General features: G+C 34.7%; 1 protein-coding gene across 6 annotated transcripts in view; it reads left to right on the top strand.

Moving 5' to 3' along the window:
- The window catches only part of ATG5 (autophagy related 5), a 126,887-nt gene that overhangs the window by 99,780 nt on the left and 7,239 nt on the right, over positions 1-19,868 (top strand). For 2 of the 6 annotated variants that reach the window (XM_073789469.1, XM_073789470.1), the window contains exons 7-8: positions 1,669-1,786; positions 7,749-10,168. In XM_073789469.1, the coding sequence (XP_073645570.1) occupies positions 1,669-1,786; positions 7,749-7,930 (300 nt within the window). In that variant the 3' untranslated portion in view covers positions 7,931-10,168. The other 4 variants (XR_002175229.3, XM_019929503.3, XM_073789468.1 and 1 more) reach the window with 4 other exon arrangements.

The raw sequence follows: 19,868 nt of genomic DNA, 5'->3' as shown, positions 1-19,868 counted from the left end.
ATTAAAATTTTAGTTTTTTTCATACTTTCCATATATGCTCAACTGTATTATTGTAACACCGTTTTTAACATTTATTATGTATTCACTGAACACACAGTGTAAAGCCAGGAGAGGTACTCACATGCTTGCACCACGTCTAGCTTTTCTTACATCGTAGTTTATGTCTGCACTTAAAATCAGATGATTTTTTTACCAAATCCGGTAAAAGTTATCTTGAAGAAGTTGAGGTATATACCTCTGTGATTTAAAAACAAACAAACAAACAGGGACTTCCCTGGTGGTCCAGGGGGTAAAACTCTGCGCTCCCAATGCAGAGGGCCCGGGTTCTATACCTAGTTGGGAAACTAGATCCCACATGCATGCCACAACTAATAATACCACATGCTGCAACTAAACATGCCGCAACTACGACCCGGTGCAGCCTAAATAAATAAATTAATTAAAAAACGAACAAACAAACCAAAAACTTGTCTTTAGTGGCTAGGTATTTGAAATCATTTTCTTATAAAATATTAAGATATTACTCTGTTCCTGTAGGTTTTTATGATTTTTCATTCCAGGAAGCTTAAAACAAAAACTTACCATCTTAAAATGAAATACCAGTTAAGAGTTGTGGTGGGTATTATTCTCCTTATCGTTTACTTATTCTGTTCTTGGCAGTTCTCCTATTCCCAGAATAAACTTAAGAGGTATGGAATGTCCCAGATTTTCAAAGAAACTGGGTGCAAGATCATAGAACTCAAAAACGACAGTGCTATTTATTCATAGATTGGCTGATTCCAGAGCCTCCGCAGTCTGTCATGGGGAGGCTGCATCATTGTTGTCGTGCTTCTAGAGAGGGAGTTTGAGAAAATTAAACCTCATTTTTCGAATGGGTAAGACGTTGAAATTCTTAGCAATAAATTATGACATAGTGCTAATAACAGTTGTCAGAGGAAATACATCTACTATTTTGAAATTTGTTGAACCTATAGAAAAGATAAAATAATAAAACAACTAAGACCATATAATACCCTTCACCTGGATTCACCAGTAATTAACATTTTTTCACATTTGCTGTCTCTTTCTACACACATACTCTTTCTCGCTCCCCTCCCCAAACCATTGGACTGTAGGTTTCAGACATCATGGTACCTTACTCCTAAATACTGGATCATGAATTTCTTAACAATAAGGATATTGTCCTTATAAACATTATCACACCTAAGAAATTTGACATTAAAATAATATTATCTAATGTTCATTTCGTATTTCCCCATTTATTCTAAAAATGTCTTTTATAGCTGATCTTTTTAAATTTCTTTCTCCAATCCAGTATTCAGTCAGACTTTTGTGTTTTGTATTTAGTTGTTATATCTTGTCAGTCTCTCTTAATCTTTTTGTATTGTTTTTGTTTTTTTAATGCCTTTGACTTTTTTGAAGTGTTCAGGCCAGCTGTGTTTAGAATGCTGCACGTTCTGAATTTGTTTTATTGCTTCCTGTGATTAGATTTACTTGAGTTTGTGTTAAGCATTTTGGGCCATAATAGCACATTTGTGATGTTATATGCTTCTGATTACACTATATCAGAAGACAGCTAATGCCAGCTTTAAATTTCTGATCTATTAGTTCATAATTCGCAGCAACAGAGACTTAATTGTTTGAAATCTTTTTTCATTTTTCGAATAGACAACAACTGAACGGCCTTTCATTCAGAAGCTTTTTCGTCCTGTGGCTACAGATGGACAATTGCATACACTAGGAGACCTCCTCAAAGAAGTCTGTCCTTCTGCAGTTGCTCCTGAAGGTAATATAATCAGCAACATTAAAACATCTCTTTCATTTCTCTTTGTTACTGAAGTAACATAAGCATTCTATATTTATAAATAACAGTTGTTAGTTACTTCAGGAAGATATTTTCATTATCTTGTTCATCTTTTGAAATAGAAGCACTTGATATTTAACTTATTATTTTATAAATTATTGACACTAAGAGAATAAGAATTTCACTCTCTTTAGCAAACTAAAATACACTTTTAAAATTACTCTCATATTTCTGGGGCCTTGCATCTTTCATTTGTGAATTCAGTTCTGGTAAACATTATTTTTAATCTCCCATTGTGTTTCTTCATTCTAAAGGAATAAGAGATAGTAAAAAAGAAAAGAAAAGAAAAGAAAAGGTCTTGCCTTTGGTTGATATTTTAAATTTCAAAATATTGAATAATGGATACGTATTTTATTTGAATTTTTTGCTACTCTTTAATGTTTTACTCAACATTGTTCTCTGAGGCTTTAACATTTCACAAGTCCAGTCAAGAACTTGCCCTGTTTTGTAGTCCTCATTTTGTAGCTTAGGTTAAGATTGTTTTCCTGTAAGCAGAGGAAAAATATAAAAACCACAATTCTCTTTTCTTAATTGCAACATAAGGAACACTAGGAAAATGCAGAAAACTAGGGGGGGAAATGCTATAGACCCCTAACTCATAGAGGCCACTATTGACACACACATGCAGATATATACTTGAATATTTGAGGGGGGTGTGTGTGTATAAAATTATATGTCCTGCTGCTTTTTTCACCTAACATAACATGATAGTCATTAAAAATTCTTTAAAGCTATGTTTTTAAATACCAGCATATGGTCCTTTATATCAATGTACCATAATTTGACCATCACCCTGTTACTGAATGACTTGTCTTATTATTGGTTACACTAAGCTGTAGGGGAAATTTCAGTGGCATATTGCTGTATTTGTTAATATATTGCCTAGACTTGGATTTATCATATAGAAAAACATTTAAAACTTGCCACTTTAAATCCTTTATGGGAAGAGGTAAGGCATTAGTAAATACAAAGGTGATACTTCAGTAGATAATGCTGTGTTTCTTATTAATATATCCTAAGTTGTGGTGATGGCAGTATTATTTACATGACTTGTAACTATATCACACAGTTCAAGAATCATATAGTATCTATGGAAATGGTTTGCCTATTAAGTAGAATTAGAAATAGTAGGATTGAGAGGAATGTTGATATTCTAGCCTAAAAGACTAAACAAAGAATATGGAACTCAAAATGTATGCTATTTGGCCTGTGAATATAACTATTTTTCTTAATTAAATATGCTTGCCTTTCCTGGCATTCCTATGTATATCTAGCACTTTGAAAATACACAAAGGCTCAAAAGGAGGGGAGAAGAGGGGCATCTGAAATACCATCAGAACCAGTTCCAGAAGGGATCAATAGAAAAGATCATTGACCACTACTCAAAATTATGAAAATTGAGCAAGTTTCACTGGTTTAAGAGGTTACTAAATAACCTCTAAGTTATAACCTCTTATAATAACCTTACAGTTTACTAAATATAGTAAACTATATTTACTGAGTCATTTGTCACCACTGTACTATACTAGTCAAGGTTTTTGATACTGTCATACATACTCATATCTCTAATAATAGGATAATAGTATCTTATAATCCTCATCTTCTTTATTGCTGTATAGTTTTCATTTTCAGTAAGAGTTTTTGTTAAATAATTTTTTTGCCATTCAGTGATTTTTATTAAATTTATAGAGTCGTGCAGCCATCGCCACAATCTAGTTTTGGAATATTTCCATCACCTCAGAGTTCCCACGTGCTTGTTTGTAGCTAATTTCTGCTCCTGTTGGCAATTATAGACAATTACCAGTCTGCTTTCTGTCTCTGTAATTTACCTCTTTTGGATATTTCACATAAAGGGAATTATACAAAATTGCAACTGATTGTTTTCACTTAGCATAATGTTTTTGGGTTTCATTCATATTGTAGTATAAATTAGTAGTTTGTTCCTTTTTATTACTGAGTAGTATTCCATTGGGTGTATGTATCACATTTTATTTATTCACCAATTGATGGGCATTTGGGTTGTTTCCACCTTTTCACCTTTATGAATGATGCTGCTCTGAACATCCACATACAGGACATATGTTTTCATTTTTCTTGGGTAGATTCCTAGGAGTGGAATGGCTGGGTTGTATGGTAAGTTTATATTTAATTTTTTAAGAAGCTGCTAAACTTTTCCAAAGTGGCTGCACCATTTTACAGTTCTACCAGCAATGAATGAGGATTCCAGTTTCTTCACATCTTCATCAGTGTATATATTTTTTGTCTTATTATAGCCATCCTAGTGTTGTGTAGTGGTATCTCATGTTGGTTTTTTAAAATTTCCCTAATGACTAATGATGTTGAGTGTTTTCATGTGCTTATTGTTACTCATGGATATATTTGATGAAATGTCTTATGTAAATCCTTTTCTCATTTTTTTCATGGATTATATGTCATATAATCCATGAGTTTTGAGAGTTATTTATATATTCTTCATACAAGTACTTTACCAGACATGGTTTATAATTATTTTCTTCTAGTCTGAGACTTACCTTTTCATTTTTTTGGAAGAGTAAAAAATATTTTATTTTGATGAAGTCCTATTTATCAAGGTTTTTAATACATGTGTTCAGTTAAATAATCAAATATTTTTTCTAGTAGACAATACACTTGTATAGTTCCAAAATCTAAAAGTTTATAAAGGAATTTAGTGAAAAGTCTCTATCCCAACTCCTGTACATAAAATCCTGACTCAGTTCCCCTCTCCAGAGACAACCAGTGTTGCCATTTTCCTGTAAATCCTCACAGAGATAGTTAAGTAAACTTTTTAGTTTTGAACTCAAGTTATAGAAATTTGGACTGGGATATTCCCAGTAATTTTAGGAATAATCTTATTTTTCCAATTCATTTGATCCGTGCTATAAGGGGTTTGTGTGTGTTTTTAAAATCTATTTAATGTCTATTTTGCTACATTCTTGAAGATTTGGGAATATAGACTAGTTTTTCCATTTGAAGTATAATTAAGAGATTGATCATTTTTATTGCCGTCAGAGACAGGACCCACAGGCTGCCCCCACTGCAAGCATTGGCCTTCAGTTATTCATTTCTCTGCACTGTATTTTTCTTTCTTTTTGAGTACTTTGCAGTATTTTAAAGAACATCGAAAAAATGCTTTTATCAATTAAGAGTAAATTGAAATTTAAGCTAAAACTTAATGTTGAAATGGCTACCTGATTGTACTTTTCTTAGATGTTTTTTGACAATCTTCTTTCCAGAACATTGTCATGTAAAATGTACTTCTTTATAACATCCTTGACTATTGAGTGAGAACATCACAATAAGACTCAAAACCTTAATAAAACTGTTCTACTGTAAGGCGCTAGCCCCCCAACTGGCAGCACAGTTATCAACAAATCCACAGAATGATGAGACAAAACCTTAGTGGAGGGAGAGCAGGAAGAAATTGGTTGGGTGTTAATTTTGTATTTGACATCTTTAAAGAATCATATAACTGTTGAACCTTAGAGTTATTTTAGTTCAGTCTCTTAGTTTTTTGTTGTTGTTGTTTTGTGGTACGCGGGCCTCTCACTGTTGTGGCCTCTCCCGTTGCGGAGCACAGGCTCCGGACGCACAGGCTCAGCGGCCATGGCTCACAGGCCCAGCAGCTCCGCGGCATGTGGGATCCTCCCGGACCGGGGCACGAGCCCGTGTCCCCTGCATCGGCAGGCGGACTCTCAACCACGGCACCACTAGGGAAGCCCCATTTTCTTAGTTTTTTAGATGATTTGCTAAAGGTCTGCTTAATTGTAGAACTAGGTTTAGAACTCAAGTCTCATCTCCTGGTCCATTGGTTTTTCCACTTTACTATGCTACCATTTATTTTCATTTTCACCTTTTCAATCTTTTCACTTTTTTGTTTACTTTAAAATAACATTCTGAAATGTTTGCTTTTTCCTAACTCAATTTATTCTATGATTTGTGTTTAGTACCTAATCTGGCCTGCATGCAAGACCTACACTTTCTTTCAGTGTTCCCTGGCGTGATATTAGGGACCTGAGCTGCTGTTGTTACTGTAGTGTTCCTGTGTATAATTCTGGCTACTCTTCTTGTTGATTTTATGAAAATGCTGTCTATGACGTTCTGACATGTAAATGATAAGCAGTCACGTGGTTTGAGCTGACACATTTGTCAGAATGCACCTTAGTGCTTTTTTGCCATTCCTACACCCAGATCACAGTACATATACAAAGTTACTGTGGTCCTGCACAAGAATGGCACACACATTTGTGAGGCTTTTTTATTCCTTTAAAGACTCTTTATTCTCTCCTAAATTTTTTTAAAACATTTGTAAAATATTTATTTATTTTGTTTATTTATTTTTGGCTATGTTAGGTCTTTGCTGCTATGCGTGGGTTTTCTCTGGTTGTGGCAAGCGAGGGCTACTCTTCGTTGCAATGCGCGGGCTTCTCATTGCGGTGGCTTGTTGCGGAGCATGGGCTCTAGGCACATGGGCTTCAGTAGTTGTGGCTCACAGGCTCAGTAGTTGTGGTTCGCAGGCTCAGTAGTTGTGGCTCGTGGGCTCTAGAGCGCAGGCTCAGTAGTTGTGGCGCACGGGCTTAGTTGCTCCGTGGCATGTGGGATCTTCCCGGACCAGGGCTCAAACCCGTGTCCCCTGTGTTGTCAGGCGGATTCTTAACTACTGCACCACCAGGGAAGCCCTCTCCTAAATTTTTAACCTGCACTACCTGCCCATCCATTCCTAAATAATACACAAGGTGACTCCCCTTGTTTTTTGGGTCTTTTTTAAAGGGAGGGCAGTGAGGTAGCCACTCACAGCATTAATCCACTAACCTGCCTCTTAGGCAGGTATCTTTTTGTGACAGACTTCTTCCCACCCAAACTGTCACATGCTTGTATCCATCAGGGAACATACACATACCATACACATACTTCATTGAAATGATGTAAATAGTACGTATACTTTTGAGGTACTCTTGATGGTACATTTCATACCAGGAGGAGGCCACATTTCTAATACCAGTATCTTATCTTCGGAAAAACTTTTATTTGCCTCTTCTTTTTGTCACCTCATTGGAAAATAACTGTCAGTCATTTCAGGATCTATGGGGAGTATTCAAAACATCAAGTCACTCTTTCAGTAAAAAACTTTACTGTCTCGTTCAGTACACCTGTGATATTGTCCGTAGTGAAGCATTTTGAAACACCTGCACCCAACTTAAGTTGAAAGTGAAAGACTTTAAGATTGGGTGTGTATGGATAAGAACTAGCTATCATCACATGATTACAGGAGAAAGTGCTTCATAAAAGTTATGTGGCACCATTGTCTACTATTCCTTACAACAAGTGATTCATGCATGAAGGAATTTTGCCTTATTTCATCATATGAAGGTAGAATGTACTAATATGCATGGAGACGTGCTTTAGGTCATTATTCTTGTAACTAATGATGAGCTGCTTCATGTGTTTCTGTTTTTGTTTTGTAAGTGACTAGATAAGTTAGCCAAGGTAACAGGAAGTAACCAAAGGTGAACTCAGGTAAATTTTTTCTGTGGTGTCAGTAGTAGTTAAAATGACTCAGAGAGCTAAGCTTCTGTAGCAGGCTTGAAGTGAAATTTCTTTCTTTGCCCATTAGAAACAACATACAAAAATTTTTAAAAACTAAAAATCATAGCTTTTATTCTTTTACTTTGGAGAATACAAAAATCTTATAAGCTTTGCCCAATCATGTTTCATTGCTTAGTCTTCTAATGTAATGTATAAAAACCTAGTAAGTTAGGGTTATAAAAATAATAATGTCCATTCTCACTTTTTTTTTTTTTTTTTTTTTTTTTTTGCGGTACACGGGCCTCTCACCGCTGCGGCCTCTCCCGTTGGTGGAGCACAGGCTCCGGACGCGCAGGGCCAGCGGCCACGGCTCACGGGCCCAGCCGCTCCGCAGCACGTGGGATCTTCCCGGACCGGGGCACGAACCCGCGTCCCCTGCATCGGCAGGTGGACTCCCAACCACTGCACCACCAGGGAAGCCCCATTCTCACTCTTATAAGTTTATTTCAAAGTTCCGGTTGATCAGTCCTCTGTAACAGTTGGGCTCTTATAATCCCGAATTTATATTTGGTATTGTACAAATGGAGTGTGTGTATAGGGAAAGGCTTACATTCAATGGCAAATTAGTCAGGGTTGCCTGCATCTCTCTTACCAGCAAGTACAGTCTTCTTGCTGCTTGCCTTTTTCCATTTCTGCCCTGCTTCCTGGGATTTTATTTACTCTTTGAGCCCCTTCCCAACTACCATTTAACTTTTGGGTTCCATTTGATGTTGTAGCTTTCATTATTCGTCAGTTTCTTCACATCATACTGTCTTCTGACACTGGGGTTACTAAGGTGTCCCTGCTTTTAAGAAACTTTAGTCCAGTTGGAGTGGACAGAAAGATGCACAGATGTGATATGTGTAGGAATGGAGATATGCAAAAGATAGTAGGAAGATTCATTGTCTTATCCATTCCAGAGTAGGCAGTAAAGACTGAGCTAAGTCTTAAAAGATGAGCAGAAATTAGTTGCAAAGGAGGGACCAGGTCACAGTGTCCCACTGTAGTAGAATCCTTCACTAGTTAGCCAGGGGCTGGTTGCTCAGGGGTAATGTCTAGTCTGAAATGCTGACCTAAAATGTCCCTACTCTATTTCCTGAAAGACTAGCTTTATTTTTCTACTTTTCTCCCATAAATGTGGACAAGATTTTCAATGAGGTCAGATGTGGGGGGAAAGTATTGAGGAACTAAGTGACTAAAATTGATCTTTTATTTGCTTAGTACAAATCTTTTTATTTGTACAAGTCTTTTATTGTACAGATCTTTTATTTGTGCTAATCTTTTTTAGTACAAATCTTATTTGTACTAATCTTTTATTAGTACAAATCTTTTATTTGTCAGTACATTAGAATATAATTTTAACAACTGAGGCTAGGGAGTCATAATATCCCATTTAGGTAGTCTAACTTGAAAATTATACTGCTTTATTTTTGACATGCTTTATGAGAAACCACAGAATAGTTTCTATAAAAAGTAAGGAAAGATGGTGCATTCACATTTTTTTCTCCTTAGCCCCATAGCATATGATTAGATTGTTTTATAAAGTGAATCAACTGTTTGTTGTAACAGCTTTTTTCAGACATAAAGCAATTAGAGAAAAGAAACATCTATACCGCAAAAAAAAAAAAAAGGAAGAAACATCTAAATCTCACATTATTCTTCCAAGGCAGATCCTTCAATTTGAAGTTTGAACTTCAAATTGGCACTTTTGTCAGCATGGTGACACTGACCCCCAAAGAGGTGGCATTTCAATTTGCCAGTTCATGCCACAGAAACATGAAGCCTTCAAACCCCAAACTTCATCAGAATGAGGGTTTAGGAGTAAGAATAATAATCGTTTTACAGTTTCAGTAATTCTTTTTTCACTCATTTAAAATTTGTTTTCATTCTAGTATCCTTTTGTACCTTCATACAAAGGTATGATTGATTGATTTAGAAGATCATTTAGTAGTTGCTTTTTTTTTAATGGTTCTTACTCAATAAAATAAGGGTGTTACCTGCTACGCACCCGATAGGATGGTTGGAGGGTTTAAATGAACAAAAGATTTGTTTAAGTGAGATTTCATAATCTAATATTTTTCACAGTTTTACAATTAACATTTTTTTGTTTTCTTATGGTTTTGTTAGTATTTTTTCACAAATAACCGTACTCATAAGAAATTTACCAAGTGGAGTTAGCAAGAACCAGTTTTATTTTTTCTTGTTGTCATTCGTTGATAATCCTACTCTGCAGAGATAAGTACGTGTTGATATTCAGCCTCTGCACGGAAAATAGAGATGTAGGATGAGCTCTAAATGTAAACTGATGTTGGAACCGCTTATACCTCAGGTTATGGCAAGAGTTCCGTGCTACTGAGTTTTTAACTTTTTTTAGAAGTTACCTTCTGGATGTGATTAGGAATGCTCTGGTAAGACATAAGTAAGCTTATCTCCATAGTCCCTGCAGCCAGCTGGACTAGCATATACTTGTTAAAATACGTTAAAAAGGAAAAATCTTAAGGCAAGAGGTCCGGAAGTGTTGCTGCTAGTGAAAGCTTTTCATTGAAGACTATAAGCAACAAATCACATATTTATTTGAAGTTTCATCTATTCACAAGTAACCCTGGAAGGCCCATTTGTAACTCCACTGAGGTACTGTGAGCCTGCCATGTGGGACTGGGTCATTGGACTGCAGTCTTATCCTAACACTCTCTACTCTTCATTGTTTTCTCTCTCTGGGTGTAAAAGAAATGATACAGTGTCATTCACAGTGGTAATACAAGAAGTTCTTCAAATGTAGCCCTCATCAACAAAGATCTACTATATTGAAGTCTGGACAGAAGTAACTTATGAGGCTTATTTTAAACTTGGTAATTATAATATATTTTCTTAAATGTATGATTATGTCATCAAATCTAAACTGAATTGAACTCTTCGCCTTGTTTGTTTGATTCTCCCTCCATCTCTGTGCTTTGTCCCAACACATGGGTAACATGGGCTGATTTTGGTGGTACAGAATCTGTTAATGACTTAACCCATTGACATATGTCTTTTCTAAAATGAAAGAAATAATAAACTGATTATTTTCATTATTCTCCATTAGTGAAGATGGGATTACTGGGCCTGTCAGGAGATGCCTCTGATTTCCTTTATCTAGATCCCAAGAAGTTAAATGAATTAACTTGACTCTTTGAAAAGTGGGAACAGATCTTACACAATTAATATTTCATCTTTAGCACTAGAAAACAATTCCCTTAACAAAATAATAACACATGCAGGCAATTAAAAGCAAGTCATCTCTTCGTTAAAACAAGTCCTGTGAGACCTTAATCTGACCATATATAAACAGTGTAATTACTGCCTGTATTTTAAATAAAACAATTAGTTTTGAATTATTCTGTAACTCATAATTGACAAATATTAACGAGCCCTATTACACCCAACTAGAATTACTGGATCATTTTATAAAATTAGTTCAAAAACATTTGAACCTATATTTTCAAAGTTTTATTTTTGGGGGCGGGAGGTTTCTTGAAGTGAACAAGTTTTAATTTCTAACTTGTACCACACTTTTATCTTATCAGGAGGCATTTAATCAGTTTATGTAAATGGTCTCACAGTCACTTAATACAATGTTCTTTTTATAATTATAGCTAATTTGGGGGTTAAGTTTAAATTTTGGTTTATTACCTCCTCATTAAGAAATATAAAGGTTATAAGCAAGTCAGTGAAAGAATTAACATAGACATGTTTTGAAAAATCTTATACAAAATGTTAAGAGTCAAGGCTTTGGTAATATTTTGGACAGAAATAATAAAAATATATATAAAGATAAAATTTACGCATGGGAAAAGATATTCGGTATATATTAACTGTGATATTCTATGTTCATTAAAACCTATACTACTAAATGAGCATAGATCCGGAAGAAGTTAATGTAAGTATTTTTAAATAGGTTTGTATTTCTCTGATAAACAGCACTCTCCTTCTGTTTGTGATCATAGGATAAAAGCTCTGTAAGCTTGTATATGTTCATTTTTACTGCTACATCATGTAGTATGCTCTTAAGATTGAGATCTCATTCCCCAGGAAGCATTTCTGTCTAAGATTAATTGCCCTTTTAAAATCAGCGTTTGATGTATTCCTTTGGCTATATCCTGGCTTGGTTTAACCCTCTTTGACCTGACCTCACTGACTATTATCGCTGAAGCTGAGTCAAAATCCTTCAGCATGATGTATGCACTTCAGATCTCAGCCTGTGGTTTTTCATGTCGATGGACTCAATTAGTTGGCGTTTTACTAATGAACATACCAGAAGTTAAAGAATTTGTCAGAGCAACATTGTTCAGAATAGTGACAGTAAAAAAGTTTATCTCTGTTTTTCAGAAGTATCAAGTATTTTTCAGAAGTTTTACCTTCAGCATCACACATTCCAAGATAGCAAATCAAGGCATTTTCTGCTGAACTATGTAAAATATAAATGTGAAGCCACAAATCTAAACACAGTGGTTACAACCTTTGGCCTTAGATTTCTGTTATTCCATATCCACAGGTGTGAACTAAAAAAACAAGTTACTAATCTGAAATGTTCTGATTAAAAGCACTTTCCCTTAGAGATATATCATCCATTTCTCTAGCTTCCTTTAAATTCAAAGAAGTTTCACATATTTAGTTACACGTATTAATAGTAAGAGTGAAACTCATGCATCTCTCTAGAATCTCAAGTAACCTGTTTTTAAAGACATTTAGGTCATATTCCTTGTTAATAATTGGCTTAAAAATAATGGCTAAAATGCAGATTGGGATGGGGAAGGCTGTGAGCTATTGCTAATAGAAATCTCTAAAAAGCAGATTCATCACATACTCTTAAGTTCTCAAATAATGATATACTTTAAAATGTATAACAAAGATTTTTGAAGTTTTTTTCCCCCTACTTGAATTTTTCATCTTTAAAATAAAATAAGAACCATACCTAAAGTCTATTAAGTAACATCACCATGGTACAGTAGAGCTCATTTGACTTATCCAGGATGTGCTCTGCTGAATATACATATTTAGAGCAGTACTAGATTTATCCAGAGGTTTACAGTGCTTAATGACTTTTTAAAAATGTCATTCATTTTGTTGTTTGCATAATGATAGAGTCTTTGGGTTTTTTTGTTCTCATCTCTCTCTTTTTTTTTTTCTTAACACATTCATAAAATCCTTGTGCCACACTGCATAATAATGGGTCTGAGTAATGCAGAGTGTATATTAACATGAGGCCAAATTCTCACGCCCTTTGCATGCCAGTCACTTAATTAAATCCACAGTTTTTATATACGTTTTGGTATATCACTCACTTTATTGAATGCCTACTATGTCCAAGCCCTGTTCTGGGCTCTGTGCTGAGTGCTTTATTTGGATATCCCATTTGATCCTCTCTGCAACCCTGGAGGTTAGAATTCTTTACCTACACTGTAGGAGGAGGCATAAAAGACTCATGTACTAGAACTGGAAGACTTGTTACCAATCCTCTGTTTCAGACCAGTGCTTTACAAACTGACCCGTGGCGTTGAATCACAAACTGCCATGGATCGTAAGTCAGCAAGCAGCAGGACTTGGGAGACGGGCTTCAATCCCACATCAGCCAAAGCTGCCCCACCTTCACCTGTGTTATATATTGTGCTTCTGCATAAGATTTTGTTTGAAGAAAAATTCTATACCCATATTATTATACGATTTATTTAAGGGAACATTTTAAAAAAGACTTTACCCCAGAGATTGATTCAGGTCTGGAGAGGTTATATATTTTTAAAAATCTTCCAAATGATTCTGATGGTCAGCCAGATTTGCAAACCATAGATCTAGACAGACATCTTCATTTTATATATAAGGAAAGAGATGAGTTCTGCCTAGAGTCCTTCATTATCAGAATTGGAATTTAAGTTGCCTCCCTCCCAATTTGTGTCTTTTTTTAAAGTTCATAATTTTCATTAATGACTTGTTGACTAATATGAATTTTCTTTCTTTTCTTTTTGTTTCTGTATGTAATTCTTACTCTTTTAATCATACAGCCAAAATCTGTCTAAATATATTTTTCTTAAAATGTCACACATCTCTAAAATGCTCACTTTAAAGTAGATGCTAGAATTGTTTGTTTTTATTAGGGTATTGGTGATAATAAAACATTATGTGATGTGTTTACATTTTTATCTTTCATAATACTGAGGCTTATAAGTAAGATGAATATAAGAAATGAAATTTTATTATGATATTCTCTGTATTGATTTATGATCTCTTTAGATTTAACATCTAACTCTTAAAGTGAATTTAATTGCTACTCAAAGAAAATGCTTGTCTCTGATATTTTTTTCTGTCCTTTTCCTTAATTCACAAACTCAAAGTATTTATGAATGATTGTCCTTATATTTACAAGATGAATTAAAAGAGTTGTTTTTTTAAATTGCTGTGTGGACATTCTACAAAATAATGACATGTGTTCTTCAAAATTGTCGAGGTTAAGAAAGGCAAGGAAAGGCTAAAAACTGTCCAAGTTAAAGGAGAGTATAGAGACCTGAAAATTAAATGCAGTGTGTGGTTCCTGGACTGGATCTTAGACTGGAGAAAAAAATAATTAGGATAGTTAGTAACATTTGAAATGATTACATAATAGTATAATATCAATGTTAATGTTTTTTATTTTGATAACTGTACTATGGTTATATAAAAGAATATTTTTATTAGAAAGTATATACTGAAATATTTAAAGGTAAAGGACTCTGTTTCTAATTTACTCTCAAATGATTCAGAAAGTATTTATATATATACACAGAATGATAAAGCAATTGGGGTAAAAATGTAAACAGTTGATGACTCTGGGTGAAGAGGAATTCCTTGTGCTATTCTTGCAACTTTTCTCTAAGTTTGAAATTATATCCAAATCAAAAGTTACCCCCAAAAGTGCCCTGTATGTGAAAATTTCATATAGAATGAGTTCACTCGATAACTGTCTCAAACGTTTGCCTACTTTAAAGCATCAGACTAACGTTTTTAAAAATCTGAGTGGGTGGGACGTGGAGTAACATATTTCTCCTGAGTCATTTACTTTGTAGTGACATATTTCTTATTCCCAAGTATTAAATTCTAGATTCCAATTTTGAAACACAAAGATATATTTACCAAAAACACGATTTACTTTAGTAGCAGTATCATCAAGTGTTTCCTTTCTGTTAGGGGAAAAAAATCTGCTAAATTTTTACTATTTAGTCTTGTTAGCTTTGATATGGCCAAAATGTCCAGTCATGCTTTGTTGTTATTTGTGGTAGCGTCAGTTTTGGTGATGGCATATATACTTCTTGGCTTATTTGGAAACATTTTGACTTTTTGTTGTTTCAATAACCAAAACAGTCTTTATCAGTAGAGCTCTTCTACATAGGAGTGGTAGTCATTAGAAACTATTTTCAAAACATTAATTTTGATAGTGTGTTTTACCAGCAGCAAAATGATCCAAGCTCTGAAAACACTTATTGTCAGGTACCACGCTAGGCACTGAGGATACAGTGATAAATAAGAGAGAAGTATTATTTAAGAGTTTCAAGGAAACTGCTGTCCCATTGTAAGAATCCTTCTGATGAGAGTTACGTCATCAGAGAAAGTCAGAAAACCAAAAAGATAAATATACACAGGTGAAATATTTGGACAAATGTAAGCAGTGACCAAATTATATATTTAAAATCTTAGACTGTTGTGTTGACGGATATGACATCACTTGCTTAGTTGTCTGTGTTTAGCGACACGTTTATGTTCCAGATTAAAAGTGGCCCCAGGTTAAACCAGAGAATCAGGGCTGCCTATTCAGGTTTCTGATAACGTGATTTATTGGGTTTGTTTTACAAAGTGTTTGAATTGTGCTTATGTTCTCCAGCTTCTGCTGTACAGTTCTTAAACTGTCCTCTTGTGTAACAGGGTTATAGCCTTTTGCCTTTCAGACACACCATGCGTCAGTGTGCCACATTTACATGCTGCAGAGTATTTTGGATATTCAGCTCTATTTCATAGTATCCAAAGGTGACACTGCTTAAGGAAGAGCTTTACAGTTAAGGAACTTTGACTCTTATACCAGTGCTCTTTAATTTTTTTTTGACTCGGTGCTAAGTAGGAGGAAGATTCTGAGACCATTAAGGTATTTCAAAGAAATATACAAGAATATAAAGAGAACTACAGCGGAAATGTTTTTAAATATTCTAAGAAAGATTTAATACAGTGAAACCTTGGCAGTCTAGAACTTACAAAGTATGAATCATTCCAGATAGCTGAGGGCTTATCCATTTGAATATCAACATTTTAAAATCTTCTCGAAGTACTAATACTGTGCTTTCTATAGTATTCTGTATATAGCTTAATCTTTTAGTTATAAATGATTCACATCATTATGGAAACCAATCATTGTATTAATACTGTGATCACAACTGTGTAAAAAGTATGTATAGATGCAACAAAGATTGGTGGACAAATCAAAACAATGAGAGAATTTTTTTAAGTTAGTAGTATTATAAGGTGATATCTTTTTCCAAAATTGTTTTAAGCTATGACACAGTGTTTCAGGGTTTTTTGGAGACATTTATTTGGTTATCTTTGGGGTTGATAATATGTTTGTTAGGTCTTTATTTTTGGCATTCTTTTAGCAATTCTCTAGTGTTTTTGTGTCCTCTCATTGTCAATCTGTTGACTGTCACTGCCCAGGACTGTGCTGCCTGTAATAGGGAGTTTAAATATTTCTTTAAAAGGGTCTCTTGTTTCAGGTGCCAGCCAAGCCATTATCACCATACATCATCAGCCCATTTTGCCTAGACATTTGAGCACTAGGGATGCAAAAGTCATTTTGAACAGAGCAGAAAGGAGAAATAGGGTATTTCCTTCTCATACAGTTCCATGAATTCCCTGTTGCCTTGCTGTCTTCTGTGTCCAGGAAGCTGAGAGATTTAGATGTTGTAGATTGAAGAGACTAAAAGAGACAAACCAAGAATTGTGCTAAAGGAGTGATACAAAGTTTCTTGAAGGTTCTTTGTTTTGTTTTATTTTGTTTTCTGTTTTTAGAAAAAGAGTTGGGTTTTACTTTCTTTGTTTTTCTGTAGCAACCAAGCATGCTTCCGTTTTCTTTAAAGATCGTCAGTATATCCTACAAAAATCATAAAAGACACAAAACTAATCTTAAATTTAATTTGTAATAAAATTTGAACTTCAGAGAAGAGTGTGAATTTAAGCAACGTTTTAATTAGCGAATGGGTGTTAACAAAAATCAATCAAGTTTCAGTACTCTGAAACAGAAATCCCTGAGTCAGACTCCCAGTTCCTTCTCATTAAAACTTTTAACTCTTCTTCTAATAGTCCCTAAAATTTTCTCATACATATATGAACAGCTTTATTGAAAATTAACTTACAGCTCCCATCTGTTTTATTAAACATCTTCCTAAACACTGCTCTTATTCTTGATGACTTCTAGACACATTTCTGTTTTGTATGTTTTAAATATGTATTGACCTACTTCACCCACCTGTCATTTTTAATAGCCGTATAGTACAGTTTTTAATGTGTAACTAAAATAAATTTTGGTCAGTGGGTACAATGGGCTGTTTTCTCCACTGTGGTTTCATTAACGTCAATCTTAGGTAAGCACAGTAATTAAGAAAGAATGAATACTTTCACATATAGCAACAGAATTTTTATCAGAATTCATTGTAACCCTCAGGTTTCTGTTTTGGGTGATACATATTGCAACATTTGAACTTTCTCCATGTCCACATTTCCTGCTCAGGAAACAGACCAGGTTTTTAACCTGTTAAAGCAGTAAAATCCATTTAATTCACTGAGGATTCTCAAAGGCAACAGATTATTTTTTCTTCAACTGTTTTGACTCTTATCGATTATTGTTGGATTTCTTTCTTGGAATAGATGGGGGAAAAAAGAATCAAGTGATGATTCATGGAATTGAACCAATGTTGGAAACACCTTTGCAGTGGCTGAGTGAACATCTGAGCTACCCAGATAATTTTCTTCATATTAGTATCATCCCGCAACCAACAGATTGAAGGATCAACCATTTGCTTAAACGGAATCACCGTTAAACAGGATTTACCAGAGCATGTCACCTTTCTGCTTCAATCAGGTTTGGTGGAGGCAGCCTGACCAGAAACACTGCTACAAGCCAAACAGGAAAAAGATTCCATGTCAGATAAGGGCACTTGGGCTGGTCTTACTTTGCATCACCACTGCTTTCCTCCGCTGCCGTCATTAAACCTCAGCTGCGACATGAAAGACTTTACAGGACCACTGCAAGTCTTCTGTTTTCTTGTAAAATATAATGAAGCTGAAGCCTTTGGCCTAAGAAGAAAATGGAAATATGTGCCACTCAATTTGTATTTCTGATTAACAAATAAACAGGGGTATTTCCTAAGGTGACCATGGTTGAACTTTAGCTCAAGGGAGTGGAAACGTTGGTTTAATTTTCAAGAGCATTAGACTTAAGAAAGTAAAAGAGAAATTCTGTTATCAATAACTTTCAGTAATTTTTTGTAAAAGATCAAATTACAGTAAACCCATCTTTCCTTAATGAAAATTTCCTATGTTTACAGTCTGTCTATTGGTATGCAATCTTGTAACTTTGATAATGAACAGTGAGAGATTTTTAAATAAAGCCTCTAAATATGTTTTGTCATTTAATAACATACAATTTTGTCATTTTTCCAGTACTTTCTGACTCACATACATTAGATCACTGTTTTCACTGTGTGTTACCTTTCAGTCTGGTCATCATTGGCATGGAATGGGTGTAGGGCATAGGATAACTTGTCTCAGGAGCTGTCATAGAATTTCTTGCTGCCGATTTTTCAATCTGTGTTATTTACACCAAAAGTATAAATAATGTTGCCATTTATCATTGCTGTTTTATCACTGTAAATCTGTCAAATCATAGTATCTTAAGCATCTGTATAATTTTACTTTTTTTTTTTGGAAAAACCCATTCCTTTTCAAGCTAGTGTTTTTCATTGGCCTCAGGTCTAATGTTTCACGGTGGTCCCTGGTAGCCAATCTTTGAAGTTTAAAGATTACCGATCTCCAGACTGCAATAGCTTTTCCTTAACTTTACCAAAAATATTCAGAGGTTACTAGAGTTCTTATTCAAATAAGGAAATTTTTGCTGCACTTTATTACCACGCTGCTGGGATTCTACCAGCTGAACGTACTTGTGCATTACACTTTGTTTCTTGTGAGCTAGCTTGCTGTTCATATTGAATGTTGACCCGTTTGAGTATGCTAAAAGACAGTATCATACAATAATGGTTTTAGATTCCAAAATAAAGATGAATGTTTTTCTCATAAAAAAAAATTGTACGAATGTGAAGTGAGATCCTGCTAGTGCTCACTGCTTCCTTTTTCCTTTTATGATTTTCACTAATCAGCAGACTTATCCACAGAATGAGATAAAGTTAGTCAAAGATCAAATATTCTGGAATGGAAAGTATACGCCTCAATCAAAAAGAAAAACACAGGATACCAATATGATCAGAGAAAAATAGAAGCAAGTAGCAAATACTTGGCTAATGTCAATAAAATGAAAAGCGCCGTTTTAGTAAGGCGGAAAAAATAGTAATATTTCAGGTACTTAAGGATTAAAAATCCCACTGACTTGTATTTTTTCAAAAGAGGTTGATCTGAATATGATTGTTCACATTAAAAGTGTTTATTCATCTATTCAGTTTGGGGATTTTCCCTCTTGATGTTTTGACAGACTGATGTGAGCTTCAGTGAGCAAAGGGATCAAAATGCCAGGAGTGCTAAGCTGTGAAGAAGATAAGTGTGGTAAGAGCAGTAAGCCTTAGTAGTTTTCACAGACAAGACCAATGCGTGGTCCCTGCAGTGGGCTCAAGTGAGCTACTGATCTTTACTTCCAGATTTGAAAGTAAGTTTTATCAAGCCATTTCCCATTTTTACCTACTTGTTCATTATTACACCAGCATCATAACTGTATTACTCTACTCTAGTCCCAGGTAAGTCAAGCTTCTGATACCCAGAGAAAGAATAAAAACAGAAATTAGTGCTGGCTTAAATTTCTATTTTTGTTTCTTTTTATTTGAATATTTAAATTTTATGGTTTATTAAAAAATTAAATTAATTTTGTGTCTGTCTTTATTTCTAGAAGTTGAAAATGAAATTTACTATAAATCAGGTTACCTATTGGGGAAATCATTAAAATTTCCTTATTCTTACACCTGTCATAAAAGTTTCTCAAAGAAATAACCGATAGGAGGGTTAAAGGAGAACATATGAAAGAAAACTGGAGAGGACCACAAATCTCAGTGTGCTTGTTTAACTCATCCTCGGCAGTGAGCATCCTAAGGAAATGAAAATGTGTTCTTAAGTTATTGGCATTGTTTAACTAGGAAGGAATAAATTCAGCCTA

This window comes from Tursiops truncatus, chromosome 12, assembly GCF_011762595.2.
Source record: "Tursiops truncatus isolate mTurTru1 chromosome 12, mTurTru1.mat.Y, whole genome shotgun sequence".
Taxonomy (NCBI): domain Eukaryota; kingdom Metazoa; phylum Chordata; class Mammalia; order Artiodactyla; family Delphinidae; genus Tursiops; species Tursiops truncatus.
The sequence above is the reverse complement of the archived record's forward strand: the minus strand, read 5'-3'. Positions and strand labels throughout refer to the sequence as shown.